This window comes from Antedon bifida, chromosome 11, assembly GCF_963402885.1.
Source record: "Antedon bifida chromosome 11, ecAntBifi1.1, whole genome shotgun sequence".
NCBI lineage: Eukaryota > Metazoa > Echinodermata > Crinoidea > Comatulida > Antedonidae > Antedon > Antedon bifida.
The window spans coordinates 16,950,418-16,969,670 of record NC_136236.1 but is presented as its reverse complement, the minus strand read 5'-3'; the positions used below and the strand labels follow the sequence as shown (position 1 = coordinate 16,969,670).

The following is a 19,253-nucleotide window of genomic DNA, read 5'->3' as shown; positions in this document are numbered from 1 at the left end:
CTCAATGGACATCCACCGATTCTGTTCAAAACCAGTTTAAGGTAAATACTAAACAGCTATTAAAAATATTACCAACTCTATCTCGGAAGCAATGGATTGGTCGAATCAGCAGTTTGCAGAAAAGGAATCAATGCAGCAAGAAAGAGTTCAGCAAGAAAAAGTGCAACAAGAAAGAGTTCAGCAAGAAAAAATGCAACAAGAAAGAGTTCAGCAAGAAAAAGTGCAAAAAGAAAGAGTTTGGCAAGAAAAAGTGCAACAAAATAGGAAAGTGTATAATGCCGAGATAATGAAACAACACAATGAAAGCAATGCAAACTAAGATGTGTAATGTTTCAAGAAAGTCAAATACAATTATCGTCAATGCTTGCACAAATTATGCAACAACCTTTCTGTTATTAATATATATTTGTCATCCGACTATTGGGAGTTTGTATCAAATGCAAATACCTATCAGAACTTGATTGGTTTAAAAAAATTAAAGATTGCCTTATTATTAATCTGAATAACATGGCAGAAAGAAAAAAGATAAATGAATAAATCAGAAACACTTGAGGATTAAGAAGAGAGGCACAAAGGACACACTTGCATGGTGCTAAAGATTCAGAAAACAATGTGATAGTTATGTATAAATCAGACCACTGGTCTCAGCTTGGGGGAAATTAGATTGCATAAAGTAAACTGAATAACATCACAGAAAGGTAATAAATAAACCAAAAATAAAAATCAAGAAATTCCTGAGAATAAAGAGATCATAACAAATTCTTGCATGCTTATGATATTATCAGCATCTGATGCACACAAGACAACTCAGAGAGGGATGCACAAGGCTTGATGTTCCCAAGGAAGATCAAATTGTTGAAATCGACTGTTCATAGCAGCAGCTCTGTCTACTGTACACTATTAAACTAGTTTGACAAAAAAAAGTATATGGTAGTGATATGCCAAAATATGATAGTGATACAACACCATCATGTCCATATATTGGCACATCACATTAGGCCAACAAAATTGAAATGGGGAGACTTTTATGGCTATGCTTTGCCATGCTATTTTTGCCCATTGATAATGTATTGCAATTTTGAATACAGATTAATATATGCTGCACATTCACATCTATGAGTGATAGAATGTCAGCTCTTTCATGTTATCACCACTGCATTAGGCACCAAGTTCGAGCACACTGGATAGATAGTAGTGGATGTAGATGATGTTACCTGACTCCTGTACTTTGAATTTCTGTGGCTATTTTACATAAGGCGATCGAAGCAGGGGATTCTGGGTGCTCTGTGAAAATGTTACTTCCTTTTTCTGCACACAATGTTAAATTCTACAAAATTAATTTGAAAATATAGGGTTAAAAATTAGATGTGTATATTTACTCCCAACATTTCATAGAGGTTTTAGATATTTTGAGTCATCCTTCTGTGAAATAAAATGTCTTCCAATTGTTTTTGATATGGAAAAATAAAAATCCTGATAAATGTATAAATTTATCATTTGCCATGTCTGGAAAATTTGCCAGATAAATTCACAAAATTTATTAACATTATATTTAATCATACTTACCGAATCAACTGGAATTCTGCCAAGAAACTTCAATCTTAGCTCGTCGGCCAATTTTTCAGCGCCTCCGTATTGGAATAAATTAGATACCTCCTGTCAAATTAAGAAACATAAATAGTCCTTTATTGGGAGAGTGGACTGTATTGGCTAGAAATAAAAAACGCGCCTTAAATAAATTGTAAATCTGTAGTATGATCTAAAACAAAAATTAAATGAAGTAGGAAGAAGCTAGGTCATGTTATCAATACGTCGTAGGTCATTGGACCTAACAACCACCAGAACTATGCTGTGGTGGAGAGAGAGGAAGCACATCTCAATTTGCGCACAATGAATTGACATGACCTAGTTAGGTCGTCGCAAAGTGAAAGTGCTCTCAAGCTTGTTTTCATGTCAGACTTGCGTTAACCTGATTCAATGATTTTACAGGAAAATGGGGGTAAAAATCAATGCTAAAATCAGAAGATAAATTCAGCAATTACAATTGTAATGACAGCTCAAAAAGTAGACAAGATACGGTGCCCATTTTGAAGTGTATCTGAATTCTTTTGCATAAATTTGCTATTGCCTAGGTAAGTCTCTAGTTAGGGGAAATACCTCTATAACTTGATAGAAATACTCTAAAGCTCTGTCTACACTATCAAACTATCTATCTAGTAGTCATTTGTTTAAATATGGTAGTGATATGACATATGGCATACAGTATATGGGCACATCACATTTTTTTGTCACATAAAGTTTGATAGACAGAGCTTAAAACTACTCTTACCTGGCAACACGGACAAACATAACCGCTCATATTCTCAATAATGCCAATAATCTTAATACCCATCTTACGACAGAAATTGACTTCCTTTCTGATAGTTGTCAAGGCAACTTGTTGTGGTGTGGTCACTATGACGGCACCATCCGGTTTAGCATTTTTCAAAGCGCTCACAACTGTCAGGTGTTCATCACTGGTACCGGGTGGAGTATCTGAAAGTTTAAAAAATGAAATTAATACAGTAGAGTACATTGAAGAGGTTGGTCATAGAGTTAAAACGTATTTTGTTCCTTCCACAGGAAAGTGTAGCCTTGATAGGGTGTCCCAAATGAGGAGTTGTACAGTAGTAAAAATAATCAATTAATTGTCTAATAATAGATAGCTCATTACCAAACAAAATGTAGTCCAAACGTCCCCAGAATGTATCTTTTATAAACTTTTTGATGAGGTGAGTCTTTCTTGGTCCTCTCCAGATGACAGCGTTATCAGATTGTTCCAAAATATTGGCAACTGTCATGACCTTCACGTTTTCATGAGGTGACCTGAATTGAAAAATGGACATTTTCAAAACAATCAATTATTTATGATGTAAAGCTAAAATTTAGTCACAGCCCTTTTCAGAGGACATCCGTACACATTTTAGCCAATACTGATACTCACTTTAATGGTGTCCAACCATATTGTGTGTTCATCACTTTCTCTCCATCCACAGCCATCAGTTTAGAAATACTTGGACCACAGATGTCCAGGTCAACAAGGCCTATCTTCTTGGAATTTTGAGCTAATGCAATAGATAAACTAGCAGCAATGCTTGATTTTCCCACACCTAAAAATAACAGACTGACATTTCATGTTTGAACTGAGGCTTATTGAGCATATCCCTTTTACCTTTCATAGAAAAAGACCATTGCACTCATAGCACTGTCTGTATATAAAAACATAATTTCAATCACAGATCATCAGAAATGTCAAAATCATTCTACATTTGTTTAACTGTGATAATGTATAATTACATCTGTTTCAATGCAGGAGTTTATGAGGCAGTCACTGACATTATCGTAATTTCTCAAGCCACCCCACGGACCTTCACAAATTTGGGCCGCGGAACGTCGCTCTGATATGAGTCACCCCTGAAGCAGCCTTGCTACTGTAACATGGAATAATGTAGGTATAGCAAACCTCCTTTTCCAGATAGAATTAAAATCTTGTGTTTGATTGCATTCATTCGTAGATTTATCATCTCTTGATCAGGGTCAGCACCAGCTAAAATTTACAAATATACATATGGTTAATAATATTTGTTTGTATGCATAATAATAATAAAATAAATAGATTATTTCAAGAAGCTGAAAGAATCAATTTTTTACAGAATTTGTCCTAATCCATTAATGGGAAAGTGGGTGGGAGGTTCCTGAAGAAACCTAATTCTACTGGACTTGGAGATCATACCTTGTTTCTGACACAGTTCTTTCCCGGGGCATCCTTCACACACTTTTGCTCTGCCTGCCAGGCTCTATCAAATTAAAAACATAAAGCCTAGTTATTTTGGAATATATAGTTATATTAGTAGTTATGATCAATGAATGTGTGTGACAGTGGTTATGTGTGTACTAGTACACTGGGGTAACCCCCTACTCGTCTCGAAAGGTAATACTGTAGGTTCTTTAAAGTGCACATGAGCTACTGTAGATGTGTACTACACTGGACCTACGGTTTATAGTCCTTATCCGAGAAGACTCATTCTACTACCAGAACCATGGACTGAGTGAGTCTCGAACCCTTGCCGATGTTAATGCTTATTCCTTTTTATTAAGGCCTATGTCTATCTAGGGCATACAGTACTATTTAGTATTAGTGAGACATTGTAAATTCATGTTTAGTTTGTATCTCAAGATGATTATGTGACAGTCAAATATGGTTTTGGTGAAGCCAAATAAAATGATATTAAAAATATCCATCTAAAATTCAACTATTGTAAAAAGTGGATTTGCTGCTGAAGCAGCCTAGACATTGTAGTGCAAGCATGATGTTTGTCTTAAATGACGTCCCATCCTTTGATGAGTTCATTATAAAATCTGTTTTTAGTTTTAAAAATCGTGTGAACGCAAGTAGTAATTCCTTGATCATGGCCATTAATCGCCACGTTCTTAATGTGTCAAGAATGCACATACAATGGAATGCTTTGTTGCATTGACTTTATATATTTACATATCTTTGTTTTTGTTCTATGAGCTGTTAGATTAAGATTTTTTTTTCTCTCTTTTGCTATGGATATAATATTATGTCACCATGATATTCCGAAATAAAAAGATAAATGAAATGAAATGATAATGAAAATATATTGATTATAAAACACAAAGAGTAATAAATAAATAAATAAATAAATAAATAAGAGTTATAAGTCTTTTGGAAGCGTTTATTTGAATACATAAATACTTAGGTTGAATCCAATGAAAAGAAGGGAATTTGTACTTGCAGAGACATTTTATATAATTTATGTTTCATGGTCTGTGGCTACTTGGTATGTATATTCATTTGTAACTATTATTCGATACAATTATTAGAAATTTATGAAATGTCCTTTGAAGTTCTATGACTACATCTAAAGCCATGTAGTTGCGTGTAATTGCAATGATAACAGATAAACACTGACAGCAAATTTTGGCTTACTTACACTAATTTTTAAGAGATAGATTCATTTATAAAAATTTGCTATACATACAATTTGTTTTCATTGACATAATTTAAAGTTGAGTAACACAGATTTAAATCGAAATTAACAGGTTGAAACTCGCTAAAAAAAACATACTTTAAGGGAATGACACTTACTACGAGTGGCTTTTCACTACACCAATCATAAAAAAAATTATCCAAATTAAGTGAGCTGGTTTCATGTAAATTGCATTTCTTCTAAATATGATACGCAGAGGCATTTCGTTAATAAATTTTGATTAGCAGTAACTAACTGCTAATCAATCGGAGTAGAAGACAGCTTTGTATGCATTTTTGCTTCACCGCTGATAAATTCGTAACATTTGGCTATGCTACATTGGGAAAAATGTCCTTTGGTGATATGACATAATGGATTGCTTTTTGTGAATAGTTGTGCCGTCTTTTTCATTAATTAAGAACTGGATTATGGGGCAAACCATGAATACTTTTAATTCATCATAAATCAATTGTATTTTATATTGAATTTCATTTTTTTTAAACGTGCCTTGATCACTCTTGCATGGTATGTGCGCTTTATAAATCCATATTACTGTAGATAAATCATGTATGATTCCACCAAATTTTCAAGTTAAAATCACGATTGTGAGGCATTTGATAAATATGTTCGTTGGTTTTTTATCATGCTAATTACTTCCTCATTTACATACAACCTGTCCTACCCTAGGCGTTGTTTTCTGTTCTGATGATGAGTAGTTTGAATGAATGAATAGTTTTTTAAAACACGTCAAGACATTTTAAGGCAGTTTCCCTATTTATCAAATGCCTCACAATCATGATTTTAAATCCATAATATTATTATCAAAATCAATGAAACTAGTTGATGATTTATGGTATTTTATTTTGTCAAAAAGGTGTGTCCCAAGGAAGGGTTATAGTATTAATTAAATATAGATAGCTAACAGTAACACGGTAGCTGTAGTGTACACTGTAATACTTAATTTATTCAATTTACTTGTTCATATGATCAATATAGAAAAAAGACTCCAACAGCGAACGTATTTATTTGTGGTTTATTTAATCGATAGAAAAAACAAATAAAGACGAGTTCAACTTTTGTAGGGTACAGGGAATATTTTCATTAAAAATGTTTTCATAGCCATAATGGCTAATCAAAATATAAATTGTGTAGCCAAGTCAACATTTTGATTAGCGATTTTTCATGAACGTTTTTATGTTAACGATTTTGACACATTTTAACGGATTTGCAATACGGTTCTGCATTTGCATCGCAACTGTTTATTATGCAGTAGCCATTGGCAATGTGATACTGGCGAAAATATTCCATGGGGTGTTGTATAAACACAGCCTATGAGCAAGCCTAGTTAGCTGCCTAGCTGGTCACACTAGTTCTGCCTTTATCCATTCCATTATTCGGGTGAATATGCTATGTCGTAAATTTAACAAATGTTCTGACAAGGTAAAAACCAGTCTATTTCTTTCATATTGCTCCACCATGTATTGCAGTAATCTTTGGGCCAAGTATACACAGGCCAAAATCAGAGAGCTTCAGGTATATTATAATAATGCATTAAGAAAATTACTAGGTTTATCTCGGCACTGTAGTGCCAGACAGATGTTTGTCACAAGAAACATGCCTTCTTTTTATGAATACTACAGGAAAACATGCTATTGTATGATTTCATGTGTAGAATGGAACAGAGTAGTAACAAACTGGTCAATACTGTTGTTCAGTCATGTTTAAAGGGCTCAGAGCTATATTCTACATGGATGATGATACTGAGTGAAAGTATAATGTTTTTAATACTTGGAATTTTACTGATGCTTTTGTACTATTTTGTCAAATTGTTTGTATCTTTATATGGTTTTCTACACTATAAAAGATTTTTGTATTTTATTCTACACAAATGATAATACTGTGAGAATTGTGTTTTATTAAGTTTCTGAATTTTGCTTATGCCTTTGTTTTCTTTTGTATGTATATTCTATGGTGTTATGCTGAAATAAAAGATTATTATTGATTATATCATTGTGCTCGAAAAAGCATTGTGGGAGCGATATGTACATACTGTATAATTTTTATGCAAAAATTCCATATAATGTACAGTATATTCAAATGACTCTTTCACTGAAAAATGTTAATCAAAGTGTATTAAAACATGGAAGAATCATTAAATTTCTGCAGAATGAGTAAAAAAAAACAAATGGTAAATATTTTTTTTTTTTTTAATTAAGCCAAACAATAAGGATTGTTCATCGTAATATCTATCACCCAATATGCATGATTAAACAAGCTTAGCTAGAGGCCTAGTAGTATCAATTCAAGGTATTCCATGATTTGTTTTAATAGGAGCGGTATATGTTGCATGCGCGACAAATGTGTTGCGCTCTACACTATCTGTCGAAGCAAAATAAAAAAAGAATAAGTACGTTGGCCAAACTACTGTACACTTTTATGCAAATTAGTAGAATGTTTACGTCATCCATTAAAGTTAACATGCTCCTGCAAAAGCTCCCTTTAACAGCTTTATAAAACTATTTACGCTAAACATTTCCCTAAGAATTACAGGCGTTGATTTTCTTTCTTTACGGTTATTATGAAGTAATTAATAAAATATGATGGTTTTTGTGTTTAATTTTGGGATTTAAATCTGTTTGACACATAGGCCTATATAAATTTAATTAATAATAAAAAATACATCTAAATATTGAATCATTATTTTACATATAGGCTAGCCTATAGGCCTACCATACTTCTTAGTAGTAGCCTAGTATAAAAATCGCCTAGCTAGGCCTAGACTATATAATTTTAGGCCTAGTTGACTAATCAATTGCGTTCATATTGTGCCGGAACAAATATAGGCTAGCCTAGCTAGATAGAGGCCTACTAGGCCTAGGCCTATTTATTTAAATAGGCCTAGGCCTATTATGTTATTGCTCTGAGGCCTTTATAGTTTTTTAAAAAGGTCTAGGCCTAGGCCTTAGCTCGGCACTAAAAATCATTTGGTTTGGCCTAAAAGTGGTGACGTTTACGGTTTCGACCCACCGAAATGACCTGGCCTGGGTCGAATCATCCCGCCCGGGATGGGCGAAGTGGTACGTACCGACCCGGGCCGAATCATCCCTCTCTATCAGATGGCCTGGCCTAGTAGCTACCGGCAGTAGGCTTTCTATCATAGGCCTAGCCCTAGACAACATAAACGTACGTACAGATTCAGATGGACAACCAATATTGTGTTGATTATCAGCCAACATTGTTGACTTTGCCTAGGCCTAGGCAATCTTCTTTTAAATTATTTTAAATTGTGCCGCCGCGCGCACAAAAAAAAAGAAGAAAAAACGGACGACGCCACGACGGTATACACGACGACGACGTCGCGCATCCAAAAACAAGTACTATGGAACGCCGTTACTGCCTTTTTGGCTCTTTTACCATTCGGACCTTTACCATTTTGGTTCTTTCACCATTTTATACGGTTCTTTACCATATAAACATACGGTTCTTTACCATTACTTTCGGCACTTTTACCATTACGTTCGGCACTTTTACCATTTCTCATGGCTATCTTACCATTTCGTATGGCTCTTTCATCATTTCATACGTCTCTTTCATCGTTCGATGCTTTTCTTTGGCCCTTTTACCATTACGTTCGGTGACTTCATCATTCAGTGCTTTTACCTTTCGGCCTTTTCACGTCTCAACAAATATGACCCTTGACATCGGGTCAAATAAACAAATGTGACTGCTGCATGCCTAGTCGAACTTGCCCAAGTACACGCGCGGCACATCGAGTGCGCGAGTCAGGTTGATTCGATCCAATAGGTGAAAAATTGTTCAACCAATCAAAACAACTCAGGTGGTGGTGGATCGAAAGTACAAGTATACGAAAGTACACGAATCAATTCTTTCTTTTCGTTAATTTTAGATAGATATAATTGAACCGTGGGCATGTGTATAGTATATTTCTAATTTAAACAAATGAGAAAAACCTCGCTTTGAACGCCATTGATATTGTATGTGAACTATTAATAATTATACATCAGTTTTCACGAAGATAATTGTCCGCCTGAAAACAAAAAAATGTTGTTGAAAACTGTGAAAATGGCATAATCAAAGTCTGATTTTATCAATCTTCATTTTTCATGTTTTGAAAGAAGTCTGATTTTATTAATCTTCATTTTTTCATGTTTTGGGAGGACAGTACATCTTTAAAGAACCTTACGCAAAATTCCAGTCCAAGCCCAATATATCAATACTGGTAAACGAGATACTCTAAATAAGTGTATATGCCAACTGTGGATTGGTAATGAAAACAAAAAACTGCTTTCATAAAAGCCCCAGATTTTCACTTAGGCCGTGTTTCCGCAACCGATAACAAAATTATCGTTATAATTTTTTAACCAATCAGATAATTAATATGATCACACATTACCAAACAACCAAGTTCCGTCCCAATCACAACGCAACGATGTGTCCTTCAAGTCAAAGGTTAAACATTATCGCATTTATCCGATAAGTTATCCGAATTGAATTAGATAGGCCTAATTATCGGATAATTTTCTCGAGTGGAATCGGTTAAACCCCTTTCCGGAGGCAGTTTATCGGTTAATTTTGATCGGTTAATTATCGGTTAATTTTTGGCTGCGGAAATATGGCCTATAACACACTATATTTTTTTTATAAACAAAATTGATAAGTGCAAGATATCTGATGAATATCGAATAATGGGACATGCGGAGAGTAAACGTATTTGCTTTAAAATGTCAACGTTTGTAAAGAATTGTTAGAAATATTTTCGTGACAAAAAATGAACGATAGTCTTTTTGATTTCTCTGTCGGTCAAACCGTAACCAAGTGGGTTTAAGACGCACACCATGACGGTCATCCATCTTGCGCTAAAGGTCACTTCAACCGGATATGGACATTCTGTTTCATTTGTATATAAACAAATAATATTGGCAATTGCTAAGGTAGAGTGTGTGGAATCAGCAGGATTACATAACAAGTTAAAATCTTCTTAAGAATTTTAGAAGTTTTTGGCGCAGAGCTTGGACCACTTTTATTGGAGTCTGTACTATAAATAGCTCCGTTAACCAATGATTTATCTTGAGTTACTTTGGGTTTACGTGTAGTATCATTACTGTTTATCTTAGCTTGGCCTCTTGTTCTCACGTCCTCTTGAAGGTGTATCTGTATGACATCATGTCCTTGATTCTCACTAATTGTTAGGCCGGAAGCTGGTGTACTTCTTGTATTGTTACTTGTTGGCCGCGTACACTTGAAGCACTTCGCCATCTTCGCGTACCAGTTCATAGTTGAAGCATCATCTGAAATAACCTCTGCGAAGTTTGATCCTTTCTGATCTCGTCTGCGAACAGTTACATTAATTCTTAAATAAAGTACAATAATAAATATTGAAGGAATTACGACATAAGCACAAACGGCAAGTAATTGCGTACCCGCGTCCCAACTAAAATTATCAAGTGAACAGCTGTCAGTCTCTATTCCAATGTCGCATATAAAGACATATAACAACATAAAAACGACTCCAAAAATCCACGAGGCGGTTATAACTTTTCGTGAACGAGATTTAGTATTTTGTACAATGCTTTTTAACGGATAACATATTCCTCTGTATCTCTCATAACAAATGATCAAAACAGTTAGTTTAGACATTTGAAATCCGATGCATGTAATGAATTTAAGCGTGTAGCAAAGCAGACCACGCTCACATGAAATCGTCGTACGATATATAACAACCCAAATGGGATACCGATACTGGAGAGCATAAGGTCTGAACAGGCGAGGCTCAGAAAATAAGCATTTGAAAAAGTTCTTAGATTCGGATTTACTATGAAGCATACAATAATTAAAGTATTCATAAGGACACCAGATATCATAAGAATGGACAGAACAGACGCCATAAAGTAAATGTACACTATTCCTACTTCGTCTTCTGTAGAGTTATCCATCACACAGTGAAATAATTCTGGACGAAAATCAAGCTATATTGATCTGTAAGCAAACTTATACAATAAAGAAGTACGTATATATGAATATATAAGATACAAAGCTTGTTCAAGAATTCGACCGTCAACAGGACACGCAGCAACCAAAAGTCATCCGGAAACAAAGCTCGCAAGATTCACGATGAAACTTCACAAAATGTAACAAAATGACTCTGATCTGAGTAATATTCCTTTATAGAAATCATAAAGGCAGGCCTCAATTAGGCGTAATTAAACGTTATTGTCATGGTTACAAAGCATTGCCAATTATTCCATTTAATCAAATTATGATATCAAAATCTAGTTCTAAATGTAGTATTGTAATATATTCAAGATTGCATGCAACGTATATTCCTTCTTCGCATCTATAGATCGATTATACCGCAGAATATAAACATGAGGTCAGATATGTTTCTGATAAATTGTATGTAAAAGACCTATACTGTATTACAGTGCATATTTTTCAGTAAACAATCCAATCGATCAACAATCATCGTCGTCATCATTATCGTCAATTCAGCTACTAGAGCTTTCGAAATAGCGACGCGCAAGTCAGAAACAGCCCCGCGTTGCCTCCCTCCGCCAACGTTAACAACGCCAAATCGGACAAATCACGTTGCCTGTATGCTTATATAGCGCCCTCTATAATGATTTCTGCCTTAATTGCATAGGAAAAAAAGAATGCGCCTCGCTCACAAAATATAGGCAATCGGACAAAAAAGGCTATCACACACATTTTACTATTAAAACGGTTCCACACTGCTTATCATAATTATTAAGTATGAATTTAAATATTTGCTTCTACTTGTTTTTATGATTTTCCAACTTTCTTACGAAACATAAGCCGTATTCAAATTGTTTAAAAAGCCAAATAAAAAATAATTTAAAAATTACCTTTTTATATAAATCTTAATAAAATTTAAACGGTAAATATGAGAAAATAGTGAGATCTTGCCTCAACTGGCGGCGGCGTTTTATTAGCCAATTTAGGTCATTTTTTAAACTTTATCCAATATGTGTCGATATTTCAAATAGCGCGGAACATATCTCATTAGGATTGGTGAGCATCATGCGAAAACACGACTAAAACTTGTCAGAATAAAAAAAAGTTTCGGTTTCACTTAAGTTAAATATCTTGACTTAAGTAAAAATATTGATAAAATGGCAGATGTAAGGCTGGGTCCATTGATTCAGAGCTGTGGCAACATGATTACACAGAAAGCTAATACTTTACTTTAAAATTACTGTACAACGTTTGTAAAGAATTGTTAGAAATATTTTCGTGACAAAAAATGAACGATAGTCTTTTTGATTTCTCTGTCGGTCAAACCGTAACAAAGTGGGTTTAAGACGCACACCATGACGGTCATCCATCTTGCGCTAAAGGTCACTTCAACCGGATATGGACATTCTGTTTCATTTGTATATAAACAAATAATATTGGCAATTGCTAAGGTAGTGTGTGGAATCAGCAGGATTACATAACAAGTTAAAATCTTCTTAAGAATTTTAGAAGTTTTTGGCGCAGAGCTTGGACCACTTTTATTGGAGTCTGTACTATAAATAGCTCCGTTAACCAATGAGTTATCTTGAGTTACTTTGGGTTTACGTGTAGTATCATTACTGTTTATCTTAGCTTGGCCTCTTGTTCTCACGTCCTCTTGAAGGTGTATCTGTATGACATCATGTCCTTGATTCTCACTAATTGTTAGGCCGGAAGCTGGTGTACTTCTTGTATTGTTACTTGTTGGCCGCGTACACCTGAAGCACTTAGCCATCTTCGCGTACCAGTTGCCAGTTCATAGTTGAGGCATTCTCTGAAATAACCTCTGCGAAGTTTGATCCTTTTCTGCTCTCGTCTGCGAACAGTTACATTAATTCTTAAATAAAGTACAATAATAAATATTGAAGAAATTACGACATAAGCACAAACGGCAATTAATTGCGTACGCGCGTCCCAACTAAAAGTATCAAGTGAACAGCTGTCAGTCTCTATTCCAATGTCGTATATAAAGACATATAACAGCATAAAAACGACTCCAAAAATCCACGAGGCGGTTATAACTTTTCGTGAACGAGATTTAGTATTTTGTACAATGCTTTTTAACGGATAACATATTCCTCTGTATCTCTCATAACAAATGATCAAAACAGTTAATTTAGACATTTGAAAACCGATGCATGTGATGAATTTAAGCGTGTAGCAAAGCAGACCACGTTCCACATGAAATCGCCGCACGATATATAGCAACCCAAATGGTATACCGATACTGGAGAGCATAAGGTCTGAACAGGCGAGGCTCAGAAAATAAGCATTTGAAAAAGTTCATAGATTCGGATTTACTATGAAGCATACAATAATTAAAGTATTCATAAGGACACCAGATATCATAAGAATGGAGAGAACAGACGACATAAAGTAAACGTACACTATTCCTACCTCGTCTTCTGTAGAGTTATCCATCACACAGTGAAATAATTCTGGACGAAAATCAAGCTATATTGATCTGTAAGCAAACTTATACAATATAAAGTACGTATATATGAATATACAACAAGATACAAAGCTTGTCCAAGAATTCGACCGTCAACAGGACCTATTTATAAAGAAGTACGTATATATGAATATACAACAAGATACAAAGCTTGTCCAAGAATTCGACCGTCAACAGGACACGCAGCAACCAAAAGTCAACAGGACACGCAGCAACCAAAAGTCAACAGGACACGCAGCAACCAAAAGTCAACAGGACACGCAGCAACCAAAAGTCATCCGAAAACGAAGCTTGCAAGATTCACGATGAAACTTCACAAAATGTAACAAAATGAACAGCAATTAGAAATGTAGGCCTAAGCCACTAAATGATGTGATTTACACAAATCCAAACTGTACTTATTTTCCGAAAGAAAATAACTATTGTGGTGGGAAAAAAAGTCACAGCGAACCAAACCTTCTTAAAAAATATACCACTCGGAAATTTTTGATCAACTAAAAAAGTCACTGACCAATTCATGACATTTTGCGGTGATGCTTCTCGTGATTTTAAGATTAAATCAAGATGAACCAGCTTTTAAATGCGAAGGATATCCAATGGGTAGTAGTTATCAGTAAAAACAACAACAATAGGTTAATTCTTGGTACAATTCACGTTACATGATGAAAGTACAATTTGGGGGCGTAATGATGTGATTTACATGATTGTGAAAACTAACTAATTACGATATTGAAAACTAGTCCAAATGGAAACCATTTATAGAGAAATTATGGGTATTTTATTCAAGATTGGTTCTTAAAATTATTTCTAATGAGACTATTACTCAATAAAGTAGAATCTCTGAGACTGAACCCTCTATTCAGGAGATATGGTAACTGGTCTCGCACTTCTCATCATGCATAGGACATGAAATACCATATTTGGTACATGATTTCAGACGACATATACATTCCAATTCATATTTAAATCGTTATTTAAAGGGAAAATAAAAACAAAGGACACGGTGTAAATATGAGAAAAGAATGAATTCAAATTTGACTAAACTGAAGTTACCCGCTTCTTTGTAGACGCCTTATCATTAAACCACTGCGGTATTCCTTGGACAGTTTTAGTTCAAATTGTGACATCAATTTATCTTGATATAAATACAACGTACTTTACAGTAAATAAAAACTACAATATACATTAATAAACCAATCAATATGCCCGAAAGCAGTAATATTATGTACAATTACAATAATGAGCACTGTATATCTTCAAGGTTTTCCATTTTATTGTGCAACCTAATTAGTTTTATTTGCTGCACTATTAAAGGTTGGAAGTTATTAAAATTTGATATAGATCATCTGTTATGAAATTAAAAAAAATGCAGTACTCAGATAAATCATTATTACTTCTTTTTTTGCATAAGTTGATGTCATTTTCAGAAAATTGTTATTAATGACTTTTTGCAACATGAAATCAAGTTGATACATGTTTTGCACAACTTTGAGTAATTTGTACTTAGTACATATGAGAACTTTCTGGTGAGAAGTCAAACTTCATGACGAGAGGTAAAACTTTATGATGAGAGGTTAACTTTCTGGTGAGAAGTCAGACTTCATGAAGAGAGGTAAACCTTTTTGCTAACTTCATAATGAGAGGTTAACTAATCCCTGTTCAGAAGTCAAGTATCTAGATGAGAGGTTAACTTCTTACTACTTCCTACTAATAACTATATTGACTTAAGCAACAATATTTATAAAGAGCCAGCCTGATCTATAAATAGATGACAAAAAGGTTAATGTATACTATACAAAAAATGTGAATACTTTACACAACATTTTAAAACAATGTTTAGAAACATTTTCGTGATAAAAAATTATTGATTGTCCTCTTGACTTCTCTGTCGGTCAGACCATAACAAAGTGGGTTTAAGTTGCACACCATCATGGTCATCCACCTTGAGCTAAAAGTCACTTCAACCGGAAACGGACATTCGGTTTCATTTATATATATACACATAACATTGGTAATTATTAAAGCCGTATGTGGAATCAGCAGTACCAGATAACAAGTTAAAATCTTCTTAAGAATTTTAGAAGTTTTAGGCGCAGAGCTTGGACCATTTTTATTTGAGTCTGTACTGTAAATAGCTCCGTTAACCAATGAGTTATCGTGAGTCATAGGCAGCTTACTTGTAACCGAAGTATCATTACTTGTTATTTTCGCTTGACCTCTAGTTAGGCCAATATTTTGTGTTATTAGGTCTTCTTTGAGGCATATGTGAATGGCATCAGGTCTATGTTTGTCACAATTTTTCAGATGTGAATCCTGAAGAAAATTAGCATCTGGGCCAGCACCCTTGTTTGCTGGGCTACTTGTTGGCCGCGTACACATGAAGCACTTAGCCATCTTCGCGTACCAGTTCATAGTTGAGGCATTCTCTGAAATAACCTCTGCGAAGCTTGATCCTTTCTGCTCTCGTCTGCGAACAGTTACATTAATTCTTAAATAAAGTACAATAATAAATATTGAAGGAATTACGATATAAGCACAAACGGTAGATAATTGCAGAAGCGGATCCCAGCTAAAATTACTCAATGCGCATGTTTCAGTATCGATTGTCCAAATGTTCTCCAATACAGCATATCCCAGAATAAAACAGACTCCTAAAATCCATGAGGCGATTATAATTTTTCGTGACCGAGTTTTGGTATTTTGTACAAAGCTTTTTAACGGATAACATATTGCTCTGTATCTCTCGTAACAAATTATTAAAACAGTTACTTTTGACATCTGAAAGCCGACGGATATAACAAATTTCATGAAGTAGCAAAACAGACCCCGTTCCACATGAAATCGACGCAGGGTATACATCAACCCAAATGGTATACCGATGCTGGAGAGAATAAGGTCTGAGCAGGCGAGGCTCAGAAAATAAACATTAGCAAATGTTCTTAGATTCGGATTTACTATGAAGCATACAATAATTAATGTATTCATAAGGACACCAGATATCATAAGAATGGAGAGAACAGACGACATAAAGTAAATGTACACTATTTCTACTTCGTCTTCTGTAGAGTTATCCATCACGATGATTTATGACACAATGCAAGAACAGAGGTCAGAATTATCGCTTAGCACAAAAAAACAAAACATCTTAACTTGTTTTCGTTTCCTAAATCTTACATGACGATGTCCATTCATTAATATGAAAACTGGTTTGTTAAATAAAGCTTCAAGTATCACTGCTGAACTATCTTGACTTTGACAGCAAAAATATGAATATATTCCAGACAAGGAGAACAGACTCCCGTTATCAATATTAATATCGTTTCGCTTTACCATGCAAACGGACGAAATGTCCCTTAGCACCAGAGACTTCAATTACTAATATCTTCAACAATCACTTGTAAGTAATTTCATTCGTGATTTAAATTGCATAAAAAGTACGATACTTGGTTAAATAATACGGCATATTTTCTTAAAATTGCAGTTACACTGAGTGTCAAAGAAATTCAATTTCAGCAGAACACGCATCAACCAGAAGCCAAACTTGCAAGTTTCCCAATGAAACCAATCTCGAAAAATTACGATCAACAGCAAACAATTAGGCCTACTAACATGTAGGCCTACGTCATAAAAAGATGTAATTTAACCAAATCAGATCAGTACTATATTTGAATCCAGTATATATGCCGCTTAGAAGAATAAAAATGGATAAGAATTCTGCAAAATTTACAAAATATACCAAACTTTCATAAAATGTTTCTCTCTGAAATTGTGATTAACTACAGAGTTACTGTACTTCATGTCATAAAAGAACATTTTGCAATAATCATTGTCCTAAAAATCCAATGTGTGTTAAACCAACAACTACTCGGACAATAATCAATAATTGTTTTCTCAGATACATAAACGTTTTGAAATGAGTTTAGTCACGACAGAGTAGTCAATAGAGAGGTTTCGCAATCTTACGAATACGATAACGAAAACGGATACGTCACGCACACATATTCGTTTTCGTAAGCCATAAAAAAATCTGTTTCGCATGGCAACGAAATATTGAGGCGCGTCCAAAATGTGACTGCGGTAAATTTGAGCGAAGCGCAGGTACGTGTTGCTTGGTGCTTGGCTGCCTAGGCCTAGCGTAACATCAAAGCGAGTGATGACTTTAAAAACTGCTATTTATCAAAATTGACTTGGCATTTTAGTAAATTACTTTATTAAATTACTTTCAATAAATCTATAATTATATTATAATCATGAATCATTCCTGATTCAAATGCAAAATGTGCGAAATAGATCAAAAACTATACTCGTTTTGTAGTTACGAATATGACTGGTGATATTCGTCAACACGAATACGCTTTACGAATATGAAATGGGGATCAGCTCAAAAGTTTCACAAATGTATGACGTATCCGTTTTCGTTATCGTATTCGTAAGGTTGCGAAACCTCCCTATTATAACATTTAGTACCATTAACAATTGTTAATATTACGCAATACAATGGAAGTAGGTCTAAACCAAGGTGAGATGTGATTTACATTGTAATTATTCGACATCATCTAATTACAATTACTAATTATCATTTGTATTATATAATTCAAAGGTATTATATTCAAATTGCATCGATTTATACAGTAAAGTTAAAAAGGTCAGACGTTCTCTGCTAAATTGCTATATAATATAACCAGTAGATGCTCGATACTGTGTATAAATGTGTCATGTATCATAGGCAAATTCGATGATACAGTATCGCATGTGTTGCACATGTGACGCGTGTACCAGAGACCCTAACCTTCCATGATATTTGCTGTATTATAGACAATTGTCATATGTGGGATAAAAGTATTTATAATAATAGTTATAATAAACCTAGTATTGTATCTACCGGACTGTTAATAGTCAGTTAGATATTATTTAGTGACAGCTGTAGAATGTGAAAATAGTAGTATCTAATATTATATTTTTAATAATGCGCATATACGTCTTCCAGAATAGGGAGTGGAATTACAACCCTGGCACTAGGTCAGGATTGAACCCGACCTTGGGATTGGAAGGCAAGCACGTTAACCACCAAGCTACAGCTCCACTACTAACCACCAATCTACAGCTCCACTGCAGATTTAACTACTTTATATATGATATGTACCATAACCGCTTTCCTGACAAGATTGATTGGACAGTTTAAATATTCAAAAAGTTATTGTTAATATTATTCCCAAATTTATTTGTATCTCTAAGGTTTTCTATTGTATTGTGTTGTTGCATAATTCGTTTATTTGCTGCACTATTATTAGATATTGATCCTTGAAGTCAACTGCCATGAAATATAATAATAAATTCAGTATTCTGATAATTAATACTTACGTAACAATTGATTTTTGCATCCAGGAAATCAATTTGATAAATGTTTTTTTGCACAATGTTGGTACTGTAGTACTGAAAACTTGAACATTGAATTAAGAAGTATTTGTTCTTGAATAGGACTATAAGCATCTACATTAATGAAGAGGTCCAACTTCATGAGAGATTAACTTGATGAGAGGTCAAAGTTCAATATGAGAGGTCAAATTACTTGAGAGGTCAAGCTTCAAGTCCAGAGGCTAACTTTTTGTTGAGAGATCAAATTACTTGAGAGGTCACGCTTCAAGGCCAGAGGTTAACTTTCTGATGAGAGGTCAAACATTAGAGGATAGGTTAACTTTCTGATAAGAGTTCAAACTTCATGATGATAAGGGCGT

General features: G+C 34.4%; 1 protein-coding gene across 2 annotated transcripts; it reads right to left on the bottom strand.

Moving 5' to 3' along the window:
* Window positions 1–1,059: 1,059 nt before the first annotated feature.
* On the bottom strand, window positions 1,060–19,010 carry LOC144855289 (cytosolic Fe-S cluster assembly factor nubp1-A-like). Of its 2 annotated transcripts, none has more exons than XM_078713103.1 (8): window positions 18,880–19,010; window positions 3,773–3,836; window positions 3,503–3,586; window positions 2,984–3,149; window positions 2,714–2,865; window positions 2,330–2,535; window positions 1,567–1,656; window positions 1,060–1,327 (listed from the first exon to the last, which is right to left on the bottom strand). In XM_078713103.1, exons 1-8 carry the CDS (start codon window positions 19,006–19,008, stop codon window positions 1,211–1,213), a joined length of 1,008 nt encoding a protein of 335 aa, XP_078569229.1. In that variant the 5' UTR covers window positions 19,009–19,010; the 3' UTR covers window positions 1,060–1,210. The 2 variants fall into 2 exon arrangements, with proteins under 2 accessions (XP_078569229.1, XP_078569230.1); XM_078713104.1 differs by lacking the exon at window positions 18,880–19,010 and adding an exon at window positions 8,225–8,309.
* Between the last annotated feature and the right edge of the window lie 243 nt (window positions 19,011–19,253).

Coding starts and splice junctions, on each gene's coding strand:
- LOC144855289 (XM_078713103.1), bottom strand. CDS start 19,008: ATGCTTATAGTCCTATTCAAGAACAAATACTTCTTAATTCAATGTTCA. Junction 3,837..18,879: donor ATGCAAAAATCAATTGTTAC/GTAAGTATTAAT, acceptor TTAATTTGATAG/AGCCTGGCAGGCAGAGCAAA. Junction 1,657..2,329: donor ATGTTTGTCCGTGTTGCCAG/GTAAGAGTAGTT, acceptor TTAATTTGACAG/GAGGTATCTAATTTATTCCA.